Below are 21650 nucleotides of genomic sequence, written 5' to 3' on the forward strand. Positions count from 1 at the left end.
ACTGCTGCTGCAGTGGGATCATACAAGTGGCCAAAGCAATAAATTATCAGTGCCAACTGAGGGAACTCCAGCTCAGGGGAGGATTAAGGCATTTGTCAAACATGGGGAGGGGGTGTTAAAAGCCTTGATTCAATTAATGCTGCACTGTAGGGTCGTACAGTATCAGTATTGCTGATTTCTTCAGGGCTTAGCATGAGAATACTGCTGAAGGCCTCAGTGCAAATGGGAATGTCCTACTCCACCTACTTCATCAGAGACTTCCAGCACATCCTGAGGCTGCAGGCACCACACAGACCAATGCAGAGTGAGGTGACACAGCCTTGCTACCAACAATGACATTTGCTTGTGTCTCATACCTCAAGCACGTCTTCACCCGCTCTCATCTTCAGAAGGTTGACAATAGCCTGGTCACTGTAGGCTCTTACACTGGTGTTTTTGTCCTTTGTGTTGTCCAGAAGCGCTTTGAGAATTGGTTTAATTGTCTGAGGATCCAGTGGGGGAAGATGGCTTTTATTTGCCCACCAAATCATCTTTTCAGCAACTAATTTTATGTCACTGGATGAGTTCTGAAGACACTGAAGGATACAAAGGTGAAATTAAATTCAGATATACCAAGAATAGGTATATAAAGCAGTTGTTTATATTTTTTCAAATTTTAAGTATTTTAAACTATTCTAAGAAAAGCAAACAGTTTTCAACTCACGGGTACATAAGAGACATAGCTGATACCAACAAGTTTGACTAAACTGTGTAAGAGAAGAACAAATGTTGAAAGCAGAACACCTTTTCAAAGAAAATTTCTAAATATGTGGCTGACGACAGTGTCACATGCTCCTCTCAACTGTCTCAGGAAATGACAATGACCACTGAGTGCAGAAAAGCTGATAGTGTCAGCACCTCTAAAACACACTCACTCAGCAGCAACGGCCAAGTCAGTCTCTGGCTGGAGTGTAAGGTGCATTTCAACAGTGGATTTCACTTGAAAATTTAAGAAATAAGAGCTTTGATTTTAATTTAATCTTAACACATCTAAAACATGAAAGCTAATATCTGAATGTCAAATGCATTACATTAATATGATGATACAAGTATTGTGACAATAGTGGTATTTTATATTTTAACACAATACTACAAACAAACAAAAAAGTAGGATTTCAAACAAAAAAATCTGCTTTGAAGGATGTTGGCCTGCATCATGCCAACTTGCACGTTTGGTAGTTTTTCAAGTAAATTGTAAAGAAATGTAAACTCTGAAAATGTAACATGCTGCAGCATGACCCCTCACTGTATCTACCCCTGTCTACCAAGAGGGATAGTGGGGGGTGGAGGGTGCAGGGAGGGCATACAACTAAACAAAGAAATTCAGCCACACACCTAAAGAAACAGAACAACCCATAAAGGAATTTTGAGGTAGAATATTTAAATAGGTAGGAATTGAAAAAAGGTGTTAAATTCAACACTCTCAGGTAAGGTGAGGGTTGGTATTTGATGCATTTCTAACAAAAAGGTCCTTTGACCTTTAGCAACCTTAAAACCCAACAGCTCCCCACTACTCTTCTCTGCTTCCTTGCCAGCTGCTTGTTACTGCAAAGGAAAAATGCACTTATAAGATTCAGACCCAAGGTTTAGCACAGAAAGCTCAAAAGCAAATTTCCGTGTTAGAGCAGGGAAGGCAGTATGGTATTCACAGTTGCAAAGCAGGCTGATACAGTGATTCTGTCTGTGCTCTGACACAAAAAGAAATATCTAAATTTTCTGAGACTTGATAGAGAGCCACTCTTGAGTTAGCTCAGAGATTCAGATCACATGAGAACACCACCAGGTAGTTATCATAAAAATTCTTACCTTAATAAAGAGGCTGGAAAGTTTGGGAGGCAGGTTGCCTCCCTCTTCCATGTGGTATTTCATGAGAAAACCCATCCCTCTGATGCCACTAACTGCAATGGGGATCTTCAACATAAAGAAGAGAATTGGTGTTACTGCAGCAGAGTTCAACAGCCTTTATAACCAGGCTCATGGTCTGTCAGCTTTTGTGGAAAGCTAAACCCATCTTTCAAAAGAACAATAGCACTAAAGCAGGAAAACATTGGGTTAATGTTATTGGGTAATATGATGAAAAAGTCCCAATGCAACCATGAGCCAGATGGAATAAGGTGGCAGGCCCCACCAAGCTCCGCAAGACCCTACCCCAAATTACTCATTCAAACCCTGATTTAAAATCCTCCTAAACAAATAATTTGCTCTTCTTGTAAACCTGGCCTGTGAATGGCACCTTCCACAGGGAAACCGAAGTGGAATTTACTCCCAGTGAAAGCTACTCTGCAGTTGAAGATTATTTAATCTTCATCTCCACAGAGATGAGAACTTGAAGAACCTGAACAGTTGTGTCATTTCACCATAAAAACTGCACCTAGCCAAGGGAGAATCTCCAGATGGCACTTGAGGGTTTTGTCCTCTTTGGTAACACAGAGAACCTGCTCACACACCTTTCAAAACTACTCCCAACGAGAGCTCGTGACAGCACTTGCCCATCCTGAGGCAGGACTCACCCTGTCGGCCGTGGCGTTGCTGAGGATCATCTCCTGAACGCTGTTGTAGTATTTGGGGGAGCACAGCCTGCCAGGAGCAACGTTCACAGCCACGGAGAGAGCCAGGCTCCGGCCGTGCCTCACCATCCAGTCGATGCCAGACACGTCTGCTGCAAAGGAAAGAACAGAACCATGGCAAAGCTCCCGCCATCCATTCCTCTTCATCTGAGGAGGCTTCTGGCAGTTTGTCAATTCACTGCCATGAAATGGAATAACAAGAAGCATCTAAAGGGATGCCTTGCTTCCTCCACCCCTCCCAAAAAGAGCTAAAACGCAACACCTGTACCAGGCAGGAACAGCACCTGAGCAGACAGGGAAGGTCACACAAACAAGGGATTCTCTTGTTCGACCCAAGTATTTCTGATGGTTCAAAATTATACAAGCTTTGACTCTGCTAAAATTGTAAAAGTCGTGTGTAATTTGATACCAATTAACAGATTCTCTTCATAATCCCACAGGGGAGAGTAATCCATACCACTCTCAAGCACTATGGGTTCCTGTAAAATTCGTGGGTTTTTTCTACCTTGGAGCCAAATTGGTCAATTCTTCAAAAGCATGTGAGGCCATCACATGTGGTCTGCAATTAGCATGAGCCAAAAGGTGGGATGGCCCTCCTGTCTACCCTTGCCTGAACATCCTGCCACCTCCCACCCTCTCTGTGTCAGCACCAGCAATTACTCAGCCATATTGATACTTTTATCAAGTCACCTGATAAGAAATCCAGGGAAAAATAAGTCTGGTTCTGCCCAAATGACAACCAGTACCCCGTGCTCACCGTGTACCAGAGTGCACGAATTAACAGCACAAGTAAAGAAACGCACAAGAAAATACAGAGCAGAGATTCAGTCACAGAGCCTGAACCAGTGCCTGAGAAGGAACCTTGCCTGCCTTCAGAATCAGTTCCAGTGCCTGTGAACAGTTTCACCTACCCAGTAAGTGCTGGTGGAGGACAGTGCTGAGCTCCTCGTCCGACAGGAACGCGCACAGCTCTGCGAGGCAGCCGGCCGAGGCCATGCGGGTGGCGTCCTGAGGGGGAACGGGAGAGCAGGGACAGGGGTTGAGCTCAACACACCAGGGACAGGCAGCAAGCAGAGCAAGTGCCAGAAGATGACAGGAAACAAAAAGAGAAGGAGGAAATAAATAGTAGTATTTCACTCCTACTCCCTGTGGATTTCTGTCAGTTCACAAGGTTTCTTGTACCTAATGGACCTTAGAGCCAAATCCACAGTCAAAAAAGCCAGCAGAGACTGAAGAATTACAGATCTTATCTAAGTTCTGATTTGTTAAATGGAAGTCATAAAGATGAAAGGGAATGTTTTAAAAGACATGTTCACAAGAGTTTACTTTAGGTTCACTTACTATAAGTGTCACTTCTAGCCATCTCTGGATGAGCTCATCTCTGTGATAAACTCTTACTACTTTTAATTTAACACTCCCAGGCTGTTGTTATTTTGGCTTCCTTATGTGACAATCCCATTACTTCTCCTCTCACCAAAAGTTACAACCCAATGGGAATGTTTCAATTTTTCTATTTCTAGAATGTCAACAGTTGCATGTCTGTTGCACGGATTGACATAAGTAATAAATTATTAGATGATTAATTTTAATCTCACAGATGTTACTGTTGCTATCTGCCATATAAAAAAGACCCTATATTACACTTGGAGAGCTTCTTGCTTGTTGGAGAAAAATCTGCCATTATCTGAAAAATTCCTTACACTGAACAACAAAGCCCAGCCGAGAGGCTACAAACACACCATCACAGGGAGGGTACTGCAGGTTTTCTCCAAGATAAAAAGCAAATGCTGACTGCAGAGCTGGCTCAAACCTGTTGGTGAGGAGCTACAGGTCAAACCCACATATGCAGTTGCCAAGGAAACATTAAACTGGCAGATTTTCACAGTTACCAGGGACTGGCCAGGGATCTCCAATTCTTGCCTCTGACTACATCATTAGGAATTTCCCCAGAAGTTATTTTAGAAAATAACTGTTAGACAGTTCAGATTTTAAATGTAAGAGAAAGCCTGTCTACAGCAGGGGTCCCCTGCAGCTGGCTGAAGCGGTACCTCATCGTGTCCCAGCATCCCGAGAAGCACCGTGCTGATGTTCTTCCTAATTGCAGCATCCACCTTTGCACCAGCTCCTCGTGTCACAAACCGCAGCGCTTGCAGCATCGTGTCCCTGGAAGAGAGATTTTGCTCTGGGTACCTGCAGCAAATTCTTGCACAGCAGTTACACTCATATGCCTTACAGTTTGGGAGACACAGGCAGAGCAATCCTCTCTGCACTGCTGAAAACTCCATCCTAGAGACTATTTCCATGTTTCTGTATTTGTGTCTGTCTGTTACAACACAGATGTTTTCTGACTGTTCAAACATTAAAAAAATTCTCAAGTCAGGAAGTCCATGTCTTAGGGCTGTGTGCCCTTAGGATACAAGAACAGCTGCATTACTTCAGGTCAGAATGGCAGCTGATAGTGTCTTTTATCTGAAAGTGGGCTGCTGGGGGTGTGCAGGAGAGAGGAGAACTGGACAGACACCAAGGACTGCTTCTCCCAAACACTCTCACAGCGCAGCTTCTGACCCAGGCAGGCCCAACCATCCACACTTTTTACAACCCTTGGATAACAGTTAACTGCTTTCACTAACATGTTACTCTCAGAACGGGGGTTTTGTTCATCCATCCCAGCCCTTTCCTTCACCCTTTGTCAGCAGGACAATCTGAGCCATCACCTGCAGCTTACCTGATGGCAGAGTCATCGCTGGAACGAATTCCATTCAGGAGCTCCGTAAAGAGAGGATCCACTTTGACGTGGATGACAATGAGTTTCCCGAGAGCATCGGCAGCTTTGAGGCGAACAGCACGGTTTGAGTCTTGTAGAGCTTTGGTGAAGGTTGTTTGCAACTGGGGCAAAAATGGTTTCAGGGCAATCTCAACCTATGCCAGAGATGGAAGAAGGGAAAGTGGTGGGGTCAAGTCAGAAACAGCCAGAGATCAAAGCCTGGAAACAGCATGACCTCTACTACAGGGTTTGTTATCAGAGAGCCCCTGTTAGATCTAATGTGCTACTAAAAGAGGAAAAACATGAAACAATAACTTATCACAAAACCGTCAACCTTTTCAAATGTTAATCTTATTTTCTGCATACTGAAATGCAAAGGTAACGCTGAGAAATCTTACACTGTCACAAACAGCCTGGGCATTCAGAGCACTGAATAAAAGCTCAGCTTAGTTCAAAGACACATAAGATGTCTGCACTTAAACAATTCATAAAAATGGTGGACACGGGAGAGATTAATTACATGGTGGGTTTTAATCTCTGGAAAGTGGGATCAGCATTTAGCAACATTTATGCAAAGACCAGTGATTCAGCAATGGGGGCTTTTTTGGTAGGCCAGAACCTGCTGGAAGAATGCAATCCAGTTACAGTGCTATTCCTAAATATGAAATCCACAGCAGCAGGCATCCCAGCTGTATTTACATGAACAGCAACAGATATTTCTGAAGGTTACCATGGAAAATGTTCACAAACCACCAATACTTTGAATCTTACCTTAGCTAAAAGCAGGCTTAACGTTTCAAGCAGAGCCACCTTGACATTCCAGCTGAACCGATCTCCCAAAATTCGAATAAGCGGCCCAGTGATGCTCACCACAGATGGTTTAAGAGCTTCAGCAGAAGTCAGCTTAATAACCAGCCCCAAGGCCTTTGCTGCCTCCTCCTTCTGCTCTGGATTACCAGTTAAAACACCTTCCCGCAGCACCACGAGTATGGAACTCACTCCCTGTCACGAAAATCGGATAAGAAAGCTTAGAAGCTAAGATGCAAAAAATATGTATCTTATTTTTGCTCCCATTATACACCAGATGCATAAACTTGGAGAGTTTCTCTCAATTTCCTGTTGACCTTCAGCTGCCTGATTCCACTTTGACAGAGCTACTTTCATTTGGTTTGATTTCATGCCTCTCTGCCTTACTAAGCCAGTTGCTATGAGGAAAGTGGTGGCGGCTCAGGGAATTTTTAAACCAGAGAAATTTGGCACAGAAGTCCAATGTTACTCCTCCACAAAAAGCAGCCAGTGACCATGACTTACATGCATAACAGAATTGTCAGAGACCTCATTACAAGAGGACTCTTCTGGAGGGTAACTCAGGAGAGCTGTAACCTACAAAAAGTCTCTCCAACGTACAGGTTTGGAATGCCCGAATAGTCGCAGCTTCTAAGAGCTGTGAAGTCACATCAATCAGCTCTCCCCAAAGGTGGGGTCTTGTGGCTGTGATGAATCCACATCCATTCTGATCCTTTACCTTCTTAGGAATACAGAATCCCGGCACGTGGTCCCCCTTGGCCTCATTCCCTACAATCCGGATATCCCGGTGCAGGTCCTCAATGAGAGCAAGCTGGTTCCCAGCATCTAATTTCTGCAGGAGAGAGGGGAAAGACAAAGATGAGGCAACACGGCATCCAGATATTCTTTGTGAATTCTTCTCAGGACCAGGCATTACCCCTGTCACCTTTTTGAGATGCCTCTCACCTTGGTGATGGAATTAAGCGCATCCCAGCTTTCATTCAGAACCACAGGGTTGGTGTCGTTAAACAGACGAATCAAGCCCGAAACCAAGCTCCTGAGATGACCAGTGTAGTCTGCTTTTGTCTTGGAGCAGTAGATATTCAGCATGACAGCTGCTGCCTGTCTCATGCCCAGCTCAGGGCTGCGGGTCGCTTCTAGCAGATCTTCAGTTATAATTCTTTGTCCAACATCATCTTCCACAGACAGGATTACAGACTGGCAGTTTGCCATCTCCTGAAGAGTCCAAATTAACTTTACATTAGCTCTCAAACAGGACAGAGGCAGATTTAGCCCCAGCAGTTTCTCTTAGAGAAATACTACAACACACCTCACTTGCTAATTGTTTCTCCTTAGCTGCTCACATCACCACTAAAGGCTTGACTCAGTCCTGGAGCAGACACAGGTTTATGACCAATTCTTAACATTTAACAAGTGACCAAACTCTGCTGAACTGATTGCTGCACCAGCTACAGGAGAGCTAATTTACAAAAATTTAGAGTAGCTCAGTCTCCCCCATCTTACTCATCCAAGACAGACTGTGAGTCTTGTCAGATAACATTCTTCTGATTTAGGTAGTTTAATGCTGTGCGTCATAACACTAATTACAAGAACGTCTGCGGGTACATTAGAGATCTCCAGGCAGACTTGGGGCTAGAAGCTGATCTAATGGGCATCCACAGCAGACAGACAACAGGACTCTGTCACTCATTCCTAATTCACTGACTGATTATGTACATGTCTGTCCGCAGTCACAACTCCAGGATGTTCTCTGGAGTCCAAACAGCAGATGTTTTGGAAAGCAGTCCGGGAGCAGTGCTGCATGCAAAACAGGAGAATTCCTTCCTGCAGCCCTTTAATCTCTCAGTCTTCTACACCAAGAATAAATATGAAGTTAACTAGACACTCTGGCAGTTCTCCAGGAATAAGTAAACTGAGAATTGTGTCTTGCAGCAGGCCAAAGAGACTTTTAAATGGATACAAATAGATTTGGAAAGCATACGGTTTTTGACTCACAATATGCCACCAGGCAAAAAGACTCATCCTGGAGAAGCTAATGGACTGATTTAAACATGCAATCTGTGAATCTAGAGAACACAGATTCTAGGCTGGGAAGTAAACCTGATGCACTATGTTCAGGCAACCTGTCACAACAAAGAGCTGAGCTGTGCTACTTGCCAATTGCTCTTCACTGGTGCCCAGCTTCTCTTTGAGTGCAGACATCATGGCAGGCAGGATGACACTCAAGTGCCGTGTCAGAGCGTCCCCTGCCACTGAGGAGAGGAAAGCCAGCACACGGGTGTTCACTGGAGGGGTAGTCAGCTACAAAAACCAAAAAAATAACACCAAAAAATGAGAAAGTTTTTTCAGAAGGAATCTCACTTCATCTACAGCATGAAAAATTTACGCATCACAACCCAAATGACAATGTTTTGAGCTTAAAATGAGAAGAAAATTTCAAATTATGATCCTTCCTTTTGCCATATTGGTCCAAAGAAAACTGGCAGCAAGCAGAGGAAACAGCACAGATATGAAGTTAAAAATTTGTTTCCCGTTGTACCTTTGGCACCAAGTAAGGCAGCACCACACGGCTCTTGACAGCCATAACTTGTTTAAGACCATCCACAGCAAAGTCAGCTGTCTCTTCATTATCCTACAGGGAAAGAGAAAGTGACAAACCTGAGAAATTATCTCTGACACACCAAGCTAAACCCTGTTTCAAGGGACAATTTACCCTGTGATCATATAACCAAAACCAAGTCCTTCTATTGAAAAATGTTCTCCTACTATATAGCAAAACCAAACACACACTCTTCTGTCACATCTGAAAGATTTTCCATTTCAGGCACAGTGGCCAAGCAACTTAAGCAAGGGACAATGGCAATTCCATAGCACAGCCAGGTGTAGCAACTTTTAGGCCTAAGCTTCAGCCACAAGATCTTCCCTACCAATGGCTAGGATGACTCCATGGAGGAGACAAAATACTGCTGCTGTTCCCTGGAAGGTCTGTCTCTAAAATCCTCCTTCTCCTTTATGTAAATCATTCAAAACTTGTCCCACAACATCATTAATCAGGTTGTTGACTAATGCTGAGCAATGCTCACCAGCTGCTTCAGCAAGAAGGGCAGGATGTCTTCAAGAGCCTGATGGCCAATTGTTGAGTGCAGCTGTTCAAATGTTTTGGCTGCAGCCTCACGGACTTCTTCCAGAGGGTCACACAGTGCTTTTCTCACTGTAGGAACCAGGGACTCGGAGAAAAGCAGAACCTGAAGAGGCAAAATTACAGAATATCTAAAGCACAATAGTCACATTTATCTCAGTGAAGTGGCTGAGAATGCATAATTTGCACAACTGAAACTAAATTGCAGTTTAATTGGAATATGTTGGAAGACAAGCAGAGTTAATCAGTACAAACAAGCTGCAGTGCTCTAAGGCTACCTAGTGGAAGATTTTCATGTTTGAATTTACCAACAGATACAAATCCATACATCTGCCTAACAGCAACTCAATGTGGTTATAAGCCCTGAATTCAGTCCACAGAACAAGTCCAGCACTATCTGTATTATTGTGTCTCAAGTGCAATACCTGCACCATAATACAGAAACCTTGGAATCTGGGAATTTCCCCCTTGGACATCTAACTCACCGCATCCCTGCTGGTCGATTTCATGATCTCGCTCAACCCAATGCAGACTCCTTGTCTCTCATCACTCTTGTCTGACTTCAGCCCATCTTCCAGGATAGGAATGATTTCAGGAAGGATCTTCTCTCCTAACTTTCGGACAAGGTCTCCTAATGTCCGTGCTGCAACCTGTCCCCAGAAATGTATTAATTAACTATTTTTCTTTTTATAAAACTTTAGAAGGTGAAACTTGAGCAAATGTTAACTTCTGATCATAACCTACTGTTCACAGTACAGACAGAGCAGTAGGAATGGAAACACTAGCATTATAAATAACCACAGAAAAATTAGTTTTACTCTCATCATAGTTGAGAGAACTTCAGCAGAGAACTCAGACATGCTCATGCTCAGAACATTTAAACTGATGACGGCTTTGAAGTGATTTATAGAGAAGAATTATCCCGTGTTCCTCAGGAATCAGTTTCTACAGTCACCTGCAGAAAGAAGAAGGTGCAACTCCATTTCTCACCGTTCGCTTATCTGCACAAGTACTGGCCAGGAATTTCAGCAGAAGCCCAAAGAGTGTTGGCAAAATTTCCCGCAGCGTGCGAGGAGTGTTCGAGACAACAATCTTCCAGACGTGTAAGGAGGCCTGGCGCACCACCAGCTGGGTGTCAGAGCGGCCCATGTACAGCCCTGCCAGCACCCTGTTCCTCCTCTCCACTCCCAGAGCATTAATAATAGCCTGAAAAGAAATAGCACAAATTGTATTATATTATCCACTCGTGAAACTTACAAAAATACATGATTACTCAATCTGTCTTTCCATCAGGCTTTCCGTGCTGATTTAAAATAAGAGAATTAAAAAAGAAATAAAAGCACAACACAAGAGAACTGCTTTACCTTGTTTGACTGGGCTGTTCCAAAGTTGTCATCCTCTGAGGCAGTTTCTGTGGTCATTTTTCCAGTGACTCCTGAGATATGGAATAGAAGATCTCCAAGGAGCTGAACTGAGCTAAACCTGCCAACAGGAGCAAGTCAAGTGTTACAAACAGGGCGCTCAGGCGGTACCTGTCCAAATCTGACAGGACGTCAGCTCCAGACAGGAGCCAAACATGAGGCAGAGCTGGGTCAGCACTGAAACACTGCACAGGCTGATGTGTAACACCAGTCTGCCAACATGGCTGAAAGCAGCATGCTAAAGAGAAAGGGAAGGAACGAATTCCAAACTGGAAGGGCTGGGAGAATTTCCAAATCAAAGCGATGAATCTGAGAATAGCCTGGCTTCTCAAAAGGAGCAACACATTGCCAGCATCTGTCTCAACCCAAACGACATTCACCTGGGGTAAGAGCACTTAGCAGCACTCAGCTGACACAAATCATTTAGTGCAACTAATTTTTGAGCAACTGCTATCCGCTGTGAGCGCTCCACTGCACATTTCCATACACAGGAGAACAATAACTTACTCAGCATTTGGAAAAATGAAAAACAATACACGAGGGCTAAATATTGCCACATAACTGCCTTGGAAGTGCATTTCAGAGTCACCACCAGAATTAATAATCCAGCAGGAATGCTCTGCAGGTATCAGGAAACCTGATCCAGGCTGGCAGGGCTTTGCAGACTCGGTGTTACAAAGCATCATACTCAAATCAACAAACAAAAAGACACACTTGATTTTGCTTCCTGGGAGGTTCCCTGCATTTCCTCGAGGAGCAACTCAGAGTCTAAATTGCACTAGTTTTTCATCCATGGGAGAGAAATGTCTGTGGATAAGCTGGTTATCCCTCACCTTATCCTCCAGAGGTCATCAAACAGGCCATCCTCGAGCTGTGGCAGGAGCAGTGCGATGGCAGTCTCGGCGTACATGCTGATGATGCGCTGCCCCGCCCGCAGCGCCGTGTCCCGCACGAACTCGTTCTCGTCTGCCAGCGCCTGCACACAGACAGAAAAGGGGCTCTGGAAACTGGGGGGTTCAGCACAATACACAGTAGCTACAGGAGGAAAACAATTGATGTTCTTCTCTCTCAGCCATGAAAAGCAAGTGAACTGCAGAGCTGTGAATGCACAAAAGTGATTTCAAGAAACGGCTGGTGATTACAAATGAAAGACAGCAAGCAAACAACTTGGAAGAAAAAATAATTTATAATTTCAATTCCCCCTTTTTGTCTGACATGTCCCACAATTACTGGAAATGATGATTAAAATCACTCTGGAGACTTTTTTTTAACCTTTGAATAGATAAAATTCTTCACGTCTGCTACATACCTTAAGGATACAAGGAATGATGGGGCCAACATAGGGAGTGAACTTGTCTCCAAAGGTTATTGGCAGGTAGTTGAACATCATGATATAACCATCTCGTACATGTGGAGCAATATCCACTTTACTGGCAGTAGCTACAATCTCTGGCATAAGTTTCTCCAGCTTTTCTACCCCCAAACCAGCCATAACTTCAGCCAGACCTGAGGAAAAAAAGCAGGGAACAGAGCTGATACACACAAGAAACAAGCAGCTAATCTGGTTTAATAGGAGAAAGTCCAAGCTCAGTATTCAGACGTGGCTGTCCCCACCTTGAGCAGCACCAGAGCGATCCACCGAGCTCTGCTCATACGTCAGTGTCTCCATCAGCCACGGCAGCAGATCCTCAAAGCACGACTCTCCCATGCCCTTCACCATGGCTCCCAGTGCCTTTGCAGACACTGTGCGCACCTACAGACAGGGGAAACAGAGATCTGCAACACACCCGCCCCAAGTTACTGCAAGAGATGTGTCAAGCTGGTTAGGATAGTGTCCAGTCTAATGAACTGAAAGAAAAACTTTGCACAAAAGACTTACTTCAGGAACAGGATCCAGCAGAGATGCCTTCAGTCCGGGAGTCACGCTGGGCAGGTACGGAGCCAGATCCTGAAACAAAGAGCCCGGAGAGTAAGAACCAGATTCAAAACGAGAAAAACCGTAAGTCACCTTCAGGTAAAGGACATTCACCCCTTATTATTAGCAAACATCCCTGGTATCCTGAGAGTTTAATCAGTTGCTTTCACAATCCTGCAAATTAGCACAGTTCTGTAAGTCCAAGAAACAACACCAGTTCCATGCAGATCAAAACCTTTTCGACGCTCACTCACAACCCAGCACTTTGTATCTAAGGAAAATCCAACACTCTTAACATTTACACAAGGTTTAAATGTAGAGATTATCAGCACAAAAACTAAACACAGATCTTCAGCCTACAGTCAGGTCCTACAAATGCTTTTCAAACAAACCCTGGATCCATTTGTAAGCAGCTGATCTGTGCTTCACTTGTTTGTTTGTTAAGGTATTTCTTATATGGTAAATATAACAAGACCTTTTTGCAGGGATAAATATGGTACTAACTAGGTGACCAAAGCACAGAGCAGACAGTCTTAAGCACCTGAGAACTGTCACTGTGTTTAGAGTCACGATCTGTTCATTTACATACATTTAATTAAAGAATCTGCATGGATGCTAATATTTTCTACCTTAACAGCAAAATTTCCAAGCCAAATAAAGTCTCTGTAGTGCTTGTCTGTTGTCCCCTACCCAGTAATGTATTAGAGTAATGCAGTTAGAGAGCATTTTTAGCACCACACCTTCTGGTCAGTCAGGGAGTACATGTTCCCAATGATCTGGGCAGCCATTTTCCTGGTGTCTGTGGAACGATCCTGAAAAGCTCTCTGAACAATTGGCATGATCAGTGCTAAGGATGGAGCATCAATGAAATGGACAAATTTGGTATCCAGCAGAGTCTGCAGACACTTCTGGGTCTTCCTGGAGGGGTCAGTGAGAGCATCCAACAGAACTGGAGCGATTGCTGAACATTTTTCAAAAGGAGAGAAAAAACTTTATTTGTACATAACCAAACATGCATTGTCAGGCTGAGCTGGTGTTCTCTCATGGGATGTTTTAGATCCTTCTAAAGGAACCAGCAGCATAGGGACAGGGGAAACCCTATTAACACCAGCTGACAAAATGGACAGGAGCATCTGAAAAGCCCAGAAGCAGACAAGCTGTCAAGCTTTCATGTTATATTCCGTAGGAGTAGTTTCATTTCTATACAAATTTGCATTTGAACCTAAATCTTGCTGTTATAAACCACTGTCAGGCCAGGACATTAGAGATGGAGGCAGTTCTTACCCAGGATCTCTGGGTTCCTGATGACAGACCCAATCTGCCTGAGAGCCTGCTGCCCTGCGTTCTGCACCTTCACGTGGGAATCTGTCAGCACTTCAGTGAGTTTGGGCACGATGTTGGGTAAGCAGGAAGAGAGCTGTTTGGGAGCACAGTATGCCATAGCCCCCAGCAGTTCCACTGAGCCTGTGCACAAAGTACACCAAAAAAAAAGAAAAAAGACAAGACAAAACACAAACCAATACACAGCATTAAGAATCGATATGAGAAGATAAATCACGTTTATCTCAAATTCAAATCTACCAGCTGGAGAACACAAAGAAAGGCTGAGATGCATTAAGACACTCTGTGCTACCTAAAGACACTAAAAAATACTTTTTTTGCTTTTGTACTAGGTAAAAGAAGTGTGGGAGGAAAATTCCAGGTTCTGGTGTACTTCTATAGAGACAGGGATACAAACTGTCCCTGGACTATGCTGGGAGGAAAACAGGTTGCCCAAATGTGTCAGGAACTCATTTGTATCTCCAAAGCTCTAAAAGTTCTACAGATAATAAACCATCACAGCCATCTGTAGGGATGATGGAATGCACGAGGGGAAAGACAGCAAAGGGAACTGTGAGTTACTCTCATCTCGTCAGTCAGATATTGCTCCATACCAGCTTTAGTTCTCCAAGATTCCTCTTCCAGGGCTGCAAGAAGTGATGGCAAAACCAGCTTCACTCCGTGAGTACTCAGATTGCTCATCACGGCTTTGGCACAGTCATCTGCAGCCTCCAAGGAGAAGAGAACACTTACAAACTGTGACACAACACGTGTTTTTTCCCTTCCTCTGAGACTCACTGGGAACAAAGCCTTCATGTGAATAGTGTCTCAGTACAATGATGCAGCTGGCTAAGTAGCTCCCCATTAATGCCCAATGAAATCAGATGCTTTCAGTTATTAAGAAGATCAAATTGTTATTAATGGCAACTCAAGGGATAGGTCATCTTTTCAATTTGCCTGGTTACAAACAGGATTCACATCCATTCCATCTGTCTTTCTCTTAATGCTCTGTGATTGCAGGAAGTGAAGGCACCTTACCTCTCGCACGTACTGGTTCCCATCTCCAAAACAAAGCAGCAAGTGAGGCAGCACATGAACCACATAGGGCTCAAAGAGCTTCCCAAGCATGCTGCAGAGCATCTCGAAGGCAAACAGAGCCCCTAAAAACCCAAAAAGCACAGTCAGAGGAAAATACAACTTCACATAAAGGGGGTGGAAAAAGAAGATTGTTTGCCAAATATCTTGAGAATTCCTTCAGAAGCACTCAAATCTCACAGTTTAAAGTCTCTTGCTTTCTTGCCCTTGTGGCTTGTGCCTGTAGTGGGGATCTGTGGCCTCAGAAAAGGAGCCCCCCCAGCAAAACCTGCCTCTGAAAACAGGAGGGAGAGGCACATGTGTATGGTCTAGCACCAGAAATCCTTCTTCCACCACGATGTGAATGGAGCAATTTTATGGCCTCAAAACAGCCACTTCCCATTTCTTTCTCTTCAAACTTTAGTAAAATAAACGTAGCTAAGCCAAGCACAAGGGTGCAGGCACTTCATCTGACCAGCGTGGTAGCGGGAACAGGGAAATACCGGGTATCTGGAGGGAAAGCTTTTGTCCCTTACCCTCCCGCCGGCGAAAGTTCTTCTTGTCCTGGATGGCATCGGTCAGCGTGGTCATCATCTCCTGCTGCTTGAGAGAGAGGATGCCCAGGCCTTTGACCAGCCCTGCCAGCCCATAGGCTGCACCTTTGCGCTCAGCGTACTTATCCGACTCCAAAAGCAGCTGCATCAGCTTCTGGATCATCCCTCCTGCGTCCTCCTTAATGGCGGGCACCAGAGGTGGTAAACAGCTCGCCACCGATTCCTGAACCTGTAAAACAACCCACCAGCCATCAGACCACTAAATACTCCCCACCAGACTGCACCCCCAATGACACCTTTCCGTCACCAGAACCATTTGTCATCTCTCTGACATCCCTAACAGTATCCTAGTGTTAAACTGCCTCTGTGGGGAACCTGAGCACTCCTCCCAGAAGGCACCTACCTGCTGAGATGGGGTGGACAGGGCTGCTATCAGTTTGCCAACAATCGGTTTCACTTTAGGGTCACTCTTGTCCAGATGTTTTGCCAGTGACCCCATCAGAATGACCACGCTTTGCCTGACAGCATCATAGCTGGCATCATTAGGAGCATTTTTCAGGAATTCTTCAAACACTGGCAAGAGAGAGTTAACATTGTCCTGAAAAACAAAACCACAGAACTTGCCACTAGAGTCCACTCAGAATGAGATTTGCTATGCTCAGTGGACTTGTTTGTTCTTCTCTGAGCCAACAACTGAACAATCACACTGTATTTACAGTTCATTTCATGTGTCACATCACATAAAACCTTGTGCCATCCCGATAGGCAACAAATATTTCCTGCTAGAGAGAAATTAGCTCTTCAAAATTAGATTCCCCGAGCCTGCCAGCGTGATGTTCTGCCAGAAGCAGTGCAAGCTCCCAGGCCTGAGCATCAGTGCCTGCTCCTCCCCATTAGCAAAGGGGGAGCAGAAACATCAAGCAAACTTCACACTGTTTTTCTAGGAAACAGAAGGAAAGAATGAATGTGAAAATACCCAAACTGTCTTGGGCTAACCAGGAATACAGACATCTGTCCAGAGGTGACTGGCACACATGAGGAAATCAGAAGCTGAGCAGTTCCCACCCTGCACACCTCCGCCATGTGACACTGCTTGGGAAGGGCTGGCAGGGAGAAGGATGGTCCTCAGTTCCCTCAATGACTTCAGCTGTTTTCAGTTTAATTAAGCCAACAATCGGCAAGCTTTCATGTTTTGCTTTGCATGAAGCCTGAAAAGGAATTCTCATCTTCCCAGGATTAAAAGATCCATGGTCTGATTTCACTTTTATTACTCTAGTTTTATACCATTTTAAATCCAGTTGATTCAGGGGTATTTCTTTTTTATAGCAATGACAGGGAAGAACCACACTTAGTCAACACTAACAGAACAACTCTGAACACACAAAAATTCCTAACTGAAAGTTTTCAGCTGTTACAAGTAACAGCAATCTCTTAAGAAATTTGGAAAAAAAAAAAAAACTAAACTTAAAAAAAATAAAATCTGTGGGCTCCAAGACACTATCTACAATTCCATCACATCTTTGTTCCACTGCTAGAGAAAGAAACATTCAGACTTACTTTGCCATGGGTGTTGAGCGTCGAAAGAGCTGCATCCAACATGCACTTCCTGACCTCAGGACTGCGATCGTTCAGAGCATCCGGCACAAAAAACTGAAAGAGGGGCTTCACCTGAGAACTGTCCAGATGCTCTGAGAGCTTGTTGAGAGCCAGAGCTATGCCACACCTGTGAAGATGGGGAGCCTGTAAGCTTACTGACTTTTCACAGAATTTGCTTGAGCTCACAGTCACATTTGCTACCAGCAGTACATTAAAAAATGGAGAGAGAAACATAATGAAAACAAAGAGCCTCAGAGCGTCCAACCTCTGTGTATTTCATTACATAACCCCATGCTGCAGCCTCCCAAAAGGTCAACAATCCTCTGCCATATAATGACTTTTATCTCCATTAGGCATTACAGATACTTGAGCCAACTCAGACACCAGGATCACCTCACCTACTGCTGGAATACAGCAGCTTTACAAGGTACATCAGACTAAAGGACAGATTAGCTCAAGACAAGTAGCAGACAAGATGATCTCCAATTAAACCTGTATTGTACACAAGTAAACAAAAAGTTAATTATCCAAATTGGAATTCATCCAGTTCATTAAGGCTTGCACTGCTGCTCTTGAAACAATCAATGGCCCATACAAGAGGTGAGAATGCAGTAAGATAAGACAAAAATCAGACAGTCTCTGTTCTTTATCAGGACACAGAGAAGATAGCATCCAGTATTTTGCTGGAATTAAAAGCATTTCAGCTCTGCCTGCCCAGCCTGCTTGAGTGGCACAAATATTCTCTACCGGAAGGACACGTGAAACCAGCAAGTCAATACAATTGAATATAATTTGTTCTTCTAAATAAATATCAAAAAATCTCATTTGGACACACAGGAAATGATGAGATCAGCCTGAAGATGACTGTACCTTGCTTCCCACTGGTCAGGGGGTGATTCAGATATCACTCGTCCCAAAGCATCCAAAACTGGAGGTGGCCTCTGGAAGGAGAAAATATTTCATCAGAATTCCTTTTCCAAGGACAGGCACACAGAGGATCTGTCAGCCATTGCTGCAGTGCCATTTGATAATACTGCACAGAGGTATGATACTTCTAGCAGAAGAGCATGGTAAAAAACCAAGAAAGTTTAGGCCTCAAATGACTTAAACTGACCCTGCCCTGTCACAGCCTTCCTCTATCACCTAAGGCACACCTTCCATCTCTACAGTGGTGCCATTACTGGTTCAAGACACTGGAGTCTGTGAGAAGCTCAAACACAGCAGCTGTGGCTCAATGCACATCCTCAAGAGAGACAAAAGGAAAAGCAACTCACAGAAAATACAAAGCACAGGCTCATGCCTGTCAATCCCTTAGGACAAGAGTACTTACATAGAGCTTCTCCTGGTAAATCTCCGTGAGTTTGCTCATGACCTCTGCTGCTTGCTTTCTGTACTGAGCTACAGCTCTGGAAAGAGCTTCAGCCCCTGCTTGTCTCACTGCCTCTTCGTGGTAGATGACATCTTTGATCAGCAGAGAGCAGAGGTCGGGCTGCAGCTCCAGCCCCATGGATTCCCACAGCCTGCAGGGCACACAGAGAGGTGACAGGTCACCCTTCAGCAAGGGCAGCCACTGCTACTCGTAATATCGAGGGGACCCAAAGCTCCAGCTGTGGGGGCAAAGTCCTGCAGTAACAACCCACCCAGGTGAGCAGAGGAAAGGCCCCCTTAAAACTCAATCAGCCAAGAACAACTCTCACCTCTCTGCCAGCTTCTGAATCTCATCTTCGACATCAAACTTCACTACCCAGAGGCGCCGCAACAGGTTCAGTCCATTCTTCTCATCGCTGTCTGGGGTTGGCAGAACCATTTGTAGCTCCATCAGTCCCTGAATTAGTTTACAGGAGAATCAGCGCAAGGATCTGATTTTCACAAACAGATGTTTTAAAACACTTAAAACCTTTGCCAAGTCAAGCTCTCAGTAGCTGGAAGTGTCAAAATTCACGTTTGCTTGTGCCTTACAATGCCTATCCTAGTCAAGGACTTCCTGTTGCTAATAGGTGAGCTGGTGAAACTCAGGAATAGTGCTCCACAGGCAGGACATAAGAGAGGCTCTGGTGACTACAGTCTTTTCTGCTTCTAAGTACAGACAAGACAGCTCAGTGAGCTAAGCTGGAATTTGTTTCATGGCAAAGAAAACCAAGCACCCTTGGGTTTTTTCTTTCTATGTTCTTAGAAGTGACTATGCTGAGACTTTCCAATATCAGGGCCTTATACACACACAGGAATTTTTTGACAGTTTCTCTCTCTAAAATTAAGATCTATGCAATTGTAAATAGAAGGTGTTCAGTTGTCCTAAGCACACCTGTTTTAAGAAAACAAAGATGTGGATAAACCCAGAGTACCCCTAAATCAAGCCCAAAGAGCACTGAGCATTATTGTTCAGACTGGCCCCTCCTGCCAAAGACTGGCATCACAGCTGAATCCTCTCTTCCGCAGTGTTCAAGAGTCACCTCCCAAAAATTGTTCAAGATTCACCTCCCAAAAATCCCACACTACCCAAAGACTGGCATCACAGGTGAAACCTCTCTTCCGCAGTGTTCAAGATTCACCTCCCAAAAATTGAAGGAATTCGGTGTGACCCTGAATGATTCCACCTACCCTGAGCGCTGCATCCCGGACATTCATGCAGGGAGACTGCAGGGCCTGCAGGAGCACGTCGATCTCCTCCTGCTCGGCGTAGGCACAGCCGTCCTCCCCGCTGCTGCTGGCGCACAGCGCGGTCAGCGCCTCGGAAGCCAACACCTAAAATCCAGGAGGAAACGTTAGGGATTCCACTACAGCTTGTACTTCTGTCAAAGCAAGAGCAGAGTAGGGGCTGAGTGTCATCACAGGAGGAGAAATGCCCAAAGAATAGTGATAAAACTGAGTTCAGTCCTGCTCTTTGCTTTTCATTGTTGACCTTCCTGCCATCCCTTAGAACAAACCCTGAGAGGAGCCACTACTGAACTTCTGCAGAACAAAGCCTCAGGGAAGGAATAAATGTCACCTGTGGAAGACCAAAGGGTATGTTTGGTGCAATAAAATCCACAGGAAAAAAAGATGTAGACATTTTATTCTAAGATACCATAAACACAGGAAAAATCGGGAAAGTATCAACCACCAGTCTCAAGAGACTTAAACTAGCTGAGTGCACTTCCATTATTTAGGTGCTGATGAAACTTAGGGAGAATCCTGATGGTTATGAAGCTGAGGACTCACCTGTAACCGTGGAGAACCTGTTCCTATCACCCGTGTCAGCAGAACCAGCATGTCCCTCCGGGGCAGCAACTCTGGGCCATTCTGAAAGGTGGAGGGAAGATGAAAAGTTTTATGTCTTGTGACTCCAAAGTACCTTGCCTGTGTATGACATTTATAAAATCACAACCAAAACCTAGGGCTGGACAGGTACCTGTCAACCTGTGACATAAAACAACCTTACATTGTTAACTTTAACTTGCAGAATTAATCTGCTTTGTCCAGTTTACACATCAGCTGTTTAGTCCCAAGGCTCATCTGAACAACTGCTGGATTCCCACAGCTCTCACCTCATCCACCAGCAATGCCTGGCCATTTCCTGATGATCTCAGCTGAGCATGGACCGTAAGGATCTGCAGAATCTTGACCAGGAACTCCTCCTTGTCCTCACTGTCATGAGGTGTCTCAGTCATAACTGCCTTCAGGAGAGGAAAGACCAAGGAAAATGCTGGAGCTGATAATGGGGTAGCACCTGTGAAGAGGAGAAACAACCCTGTGAGCACAGTTGATCTCCCTGTGGCTTTGTTTGTAGCATTGACTGGTATAAAATGTACTCCTGGGTAGCCCATAATGGATGTGGCCAAGCTTCACCCTCATGCACAAACACGCTGTGACCCTAAGTATTGTTAAGTACTGCTCCATCAGTGACTTCTGGCATTTCAGTGCTGGGTTAAGGGTAGGACTTGATGATCTTAAGGGTCTTTTCCAACCTAAATGATTCTGTGATTCTGTTTGGCTTTAATTAAAGTCACATTAGGACTCCAAATTACTTCCAGTGCCTCAACAGTGCAAAAATACACACTGTAAATGAAATTCAAACAATTCAATGGATTAAAGTAGACAGGCAAAACTGAGGTTTTGTCTATCCTGGAAATACTTGCAGGCAGCAGGGGATGGGACACAAAATCTGCTCCATTGCACAACCACAGATGAAATAAAATCTATTTTAGTCACTTTTAAAGTTCATTTGTCCCAAAGCAAGGGCCTGTTTAGCAGCTACATTTCCTTTAAACACTTCCTGCCAAACCAGCTAACCTGTCATTCCAGTCTTCAGCTGGATCCTTGAGAATGAGGTCCTTCTAATTCTGGTGCAAATCTCAACTCCCCTCCTTGAAAAATTAAAGCTTTTGGATTCCCACTGTTATGGATTCTGCTCCTTCCTTCTTACAGAACCTTGGCTATAGGATATAGAAAATGCTCCTTCCAGTCCCTCAGTTAGT

General features: G+C 44.4%; 1 protein-coding gene across 3 annotated transcripts in view; it reads right to left on the reverse strand.

The window, feature by feature from the left end:
- The window catches only part of GCN1 (GCN1 activator of EIF2AK4), a 40233-nt gene that overhangs the window by 928 nt on the left and 17655 nt on the right, over positions 1–21650 (reverse strand). For 2 of the 3 annotated variants that reach the window (XM_050318457.1, XM_050318455.1), the window contains 32 exons: positions 20721–20902; positions 20395–20475; positions 19795–19938; positions 18894–19021; positions 18527–18716; positions 18067–18137; positions 17158–17323; positions 16004–16198; positions 15583–15829; positions 15011–15132; positions 14587–14701; positions 13937–14116; positions 13393–13613; positions 12617–12685; positions 12352–12490; positions 12047–12243; positions 11571–11713; positions 10681–10798; positions 10307–10522; positions 9802–9966; positions 9261–9422; positions 8717–8809; positions 8335–8478; positions 7123–7392; positions 6896–7009; positions 6142–6372; positions 5332–5525; positions 4655–4769; positions 3518–3614; positions 2550–2698; positions 1846–1950; positions 357–575 (listed from right to left, as the gene is read on the reverse strand). In XM_050318457.1, coding sequence (XP_050174414.1) covers positions 357–575; positions 1846–1950; positions 2550–2698; positions 3518–3614; positions 4655–4769; positions 5332–5525; positions 6142–6372; positions 6896–7009; positions 7123–7392; positions 8335–8478; positions 8717–8809; positions 9261–9422; positions 9802–9966; positions 10307–10522; positions 10681–10798; positions 11571–11713; positions 12047–12243; positions 12352–12490; positions 12617–12685; positions 13393–13613; positions 13937–14116; positions 14587–14701; positions 15011–15132; positions 15583–15829; positions 16004–16198; positions 17158–17323; positions 18067–18137; positions 18527–18716; positions 18894–19021; positions 19795–19938; positions 20395–20475; positions 20721–20902 — 4982 coding nt within the window. The remainder of the gene's footprint in view (positions 1–356; positions 576–1845; positions 1951–2549; positions 2699–3517; positions 3615–4654; positions 4770–5331; positions 5526–6141; positions 6373–6895; positions 7010–7122; positions 7393–8334; positions 8479–8716; positions 8810–9260; positions 9423–9801; positions 9967–10306; positions 10523–10680; positions 10799–11570; positions 11714–12046; positions 12244–12351; positions 12491–12616; positions 12686–13392; positions 13614–13936; positions 14117–14586; positions 14702–15010; positions 15133–15582; positions 15830–16003; positions 16199–17157; positions 17324–18066; positions 18138–18526; positions 18717–18893; positions 19022–19794; positions 19939–20394; positions 20476–20720; positions 20903–21650) is intronic. The other variant, XM_050318456.1, reaches the window with a different exon arrangement.

This window comes from Myiozetetes cayanensis, unplaced genomic scaffold (genome assembly GCF_022539395.1).
Source record: "Myiozetetes cayanensis isolate MyiCay16 unplaced genomic scaffold, myiCay2020 scf21, whole genome shotgun sequence".
Lineage (NCBI taxonomy): Eukaryota > Metazoa > Chordata > Aves > Passeriformes > Tyrannidae > Myiozetetes > Myiozetetes cayanensis.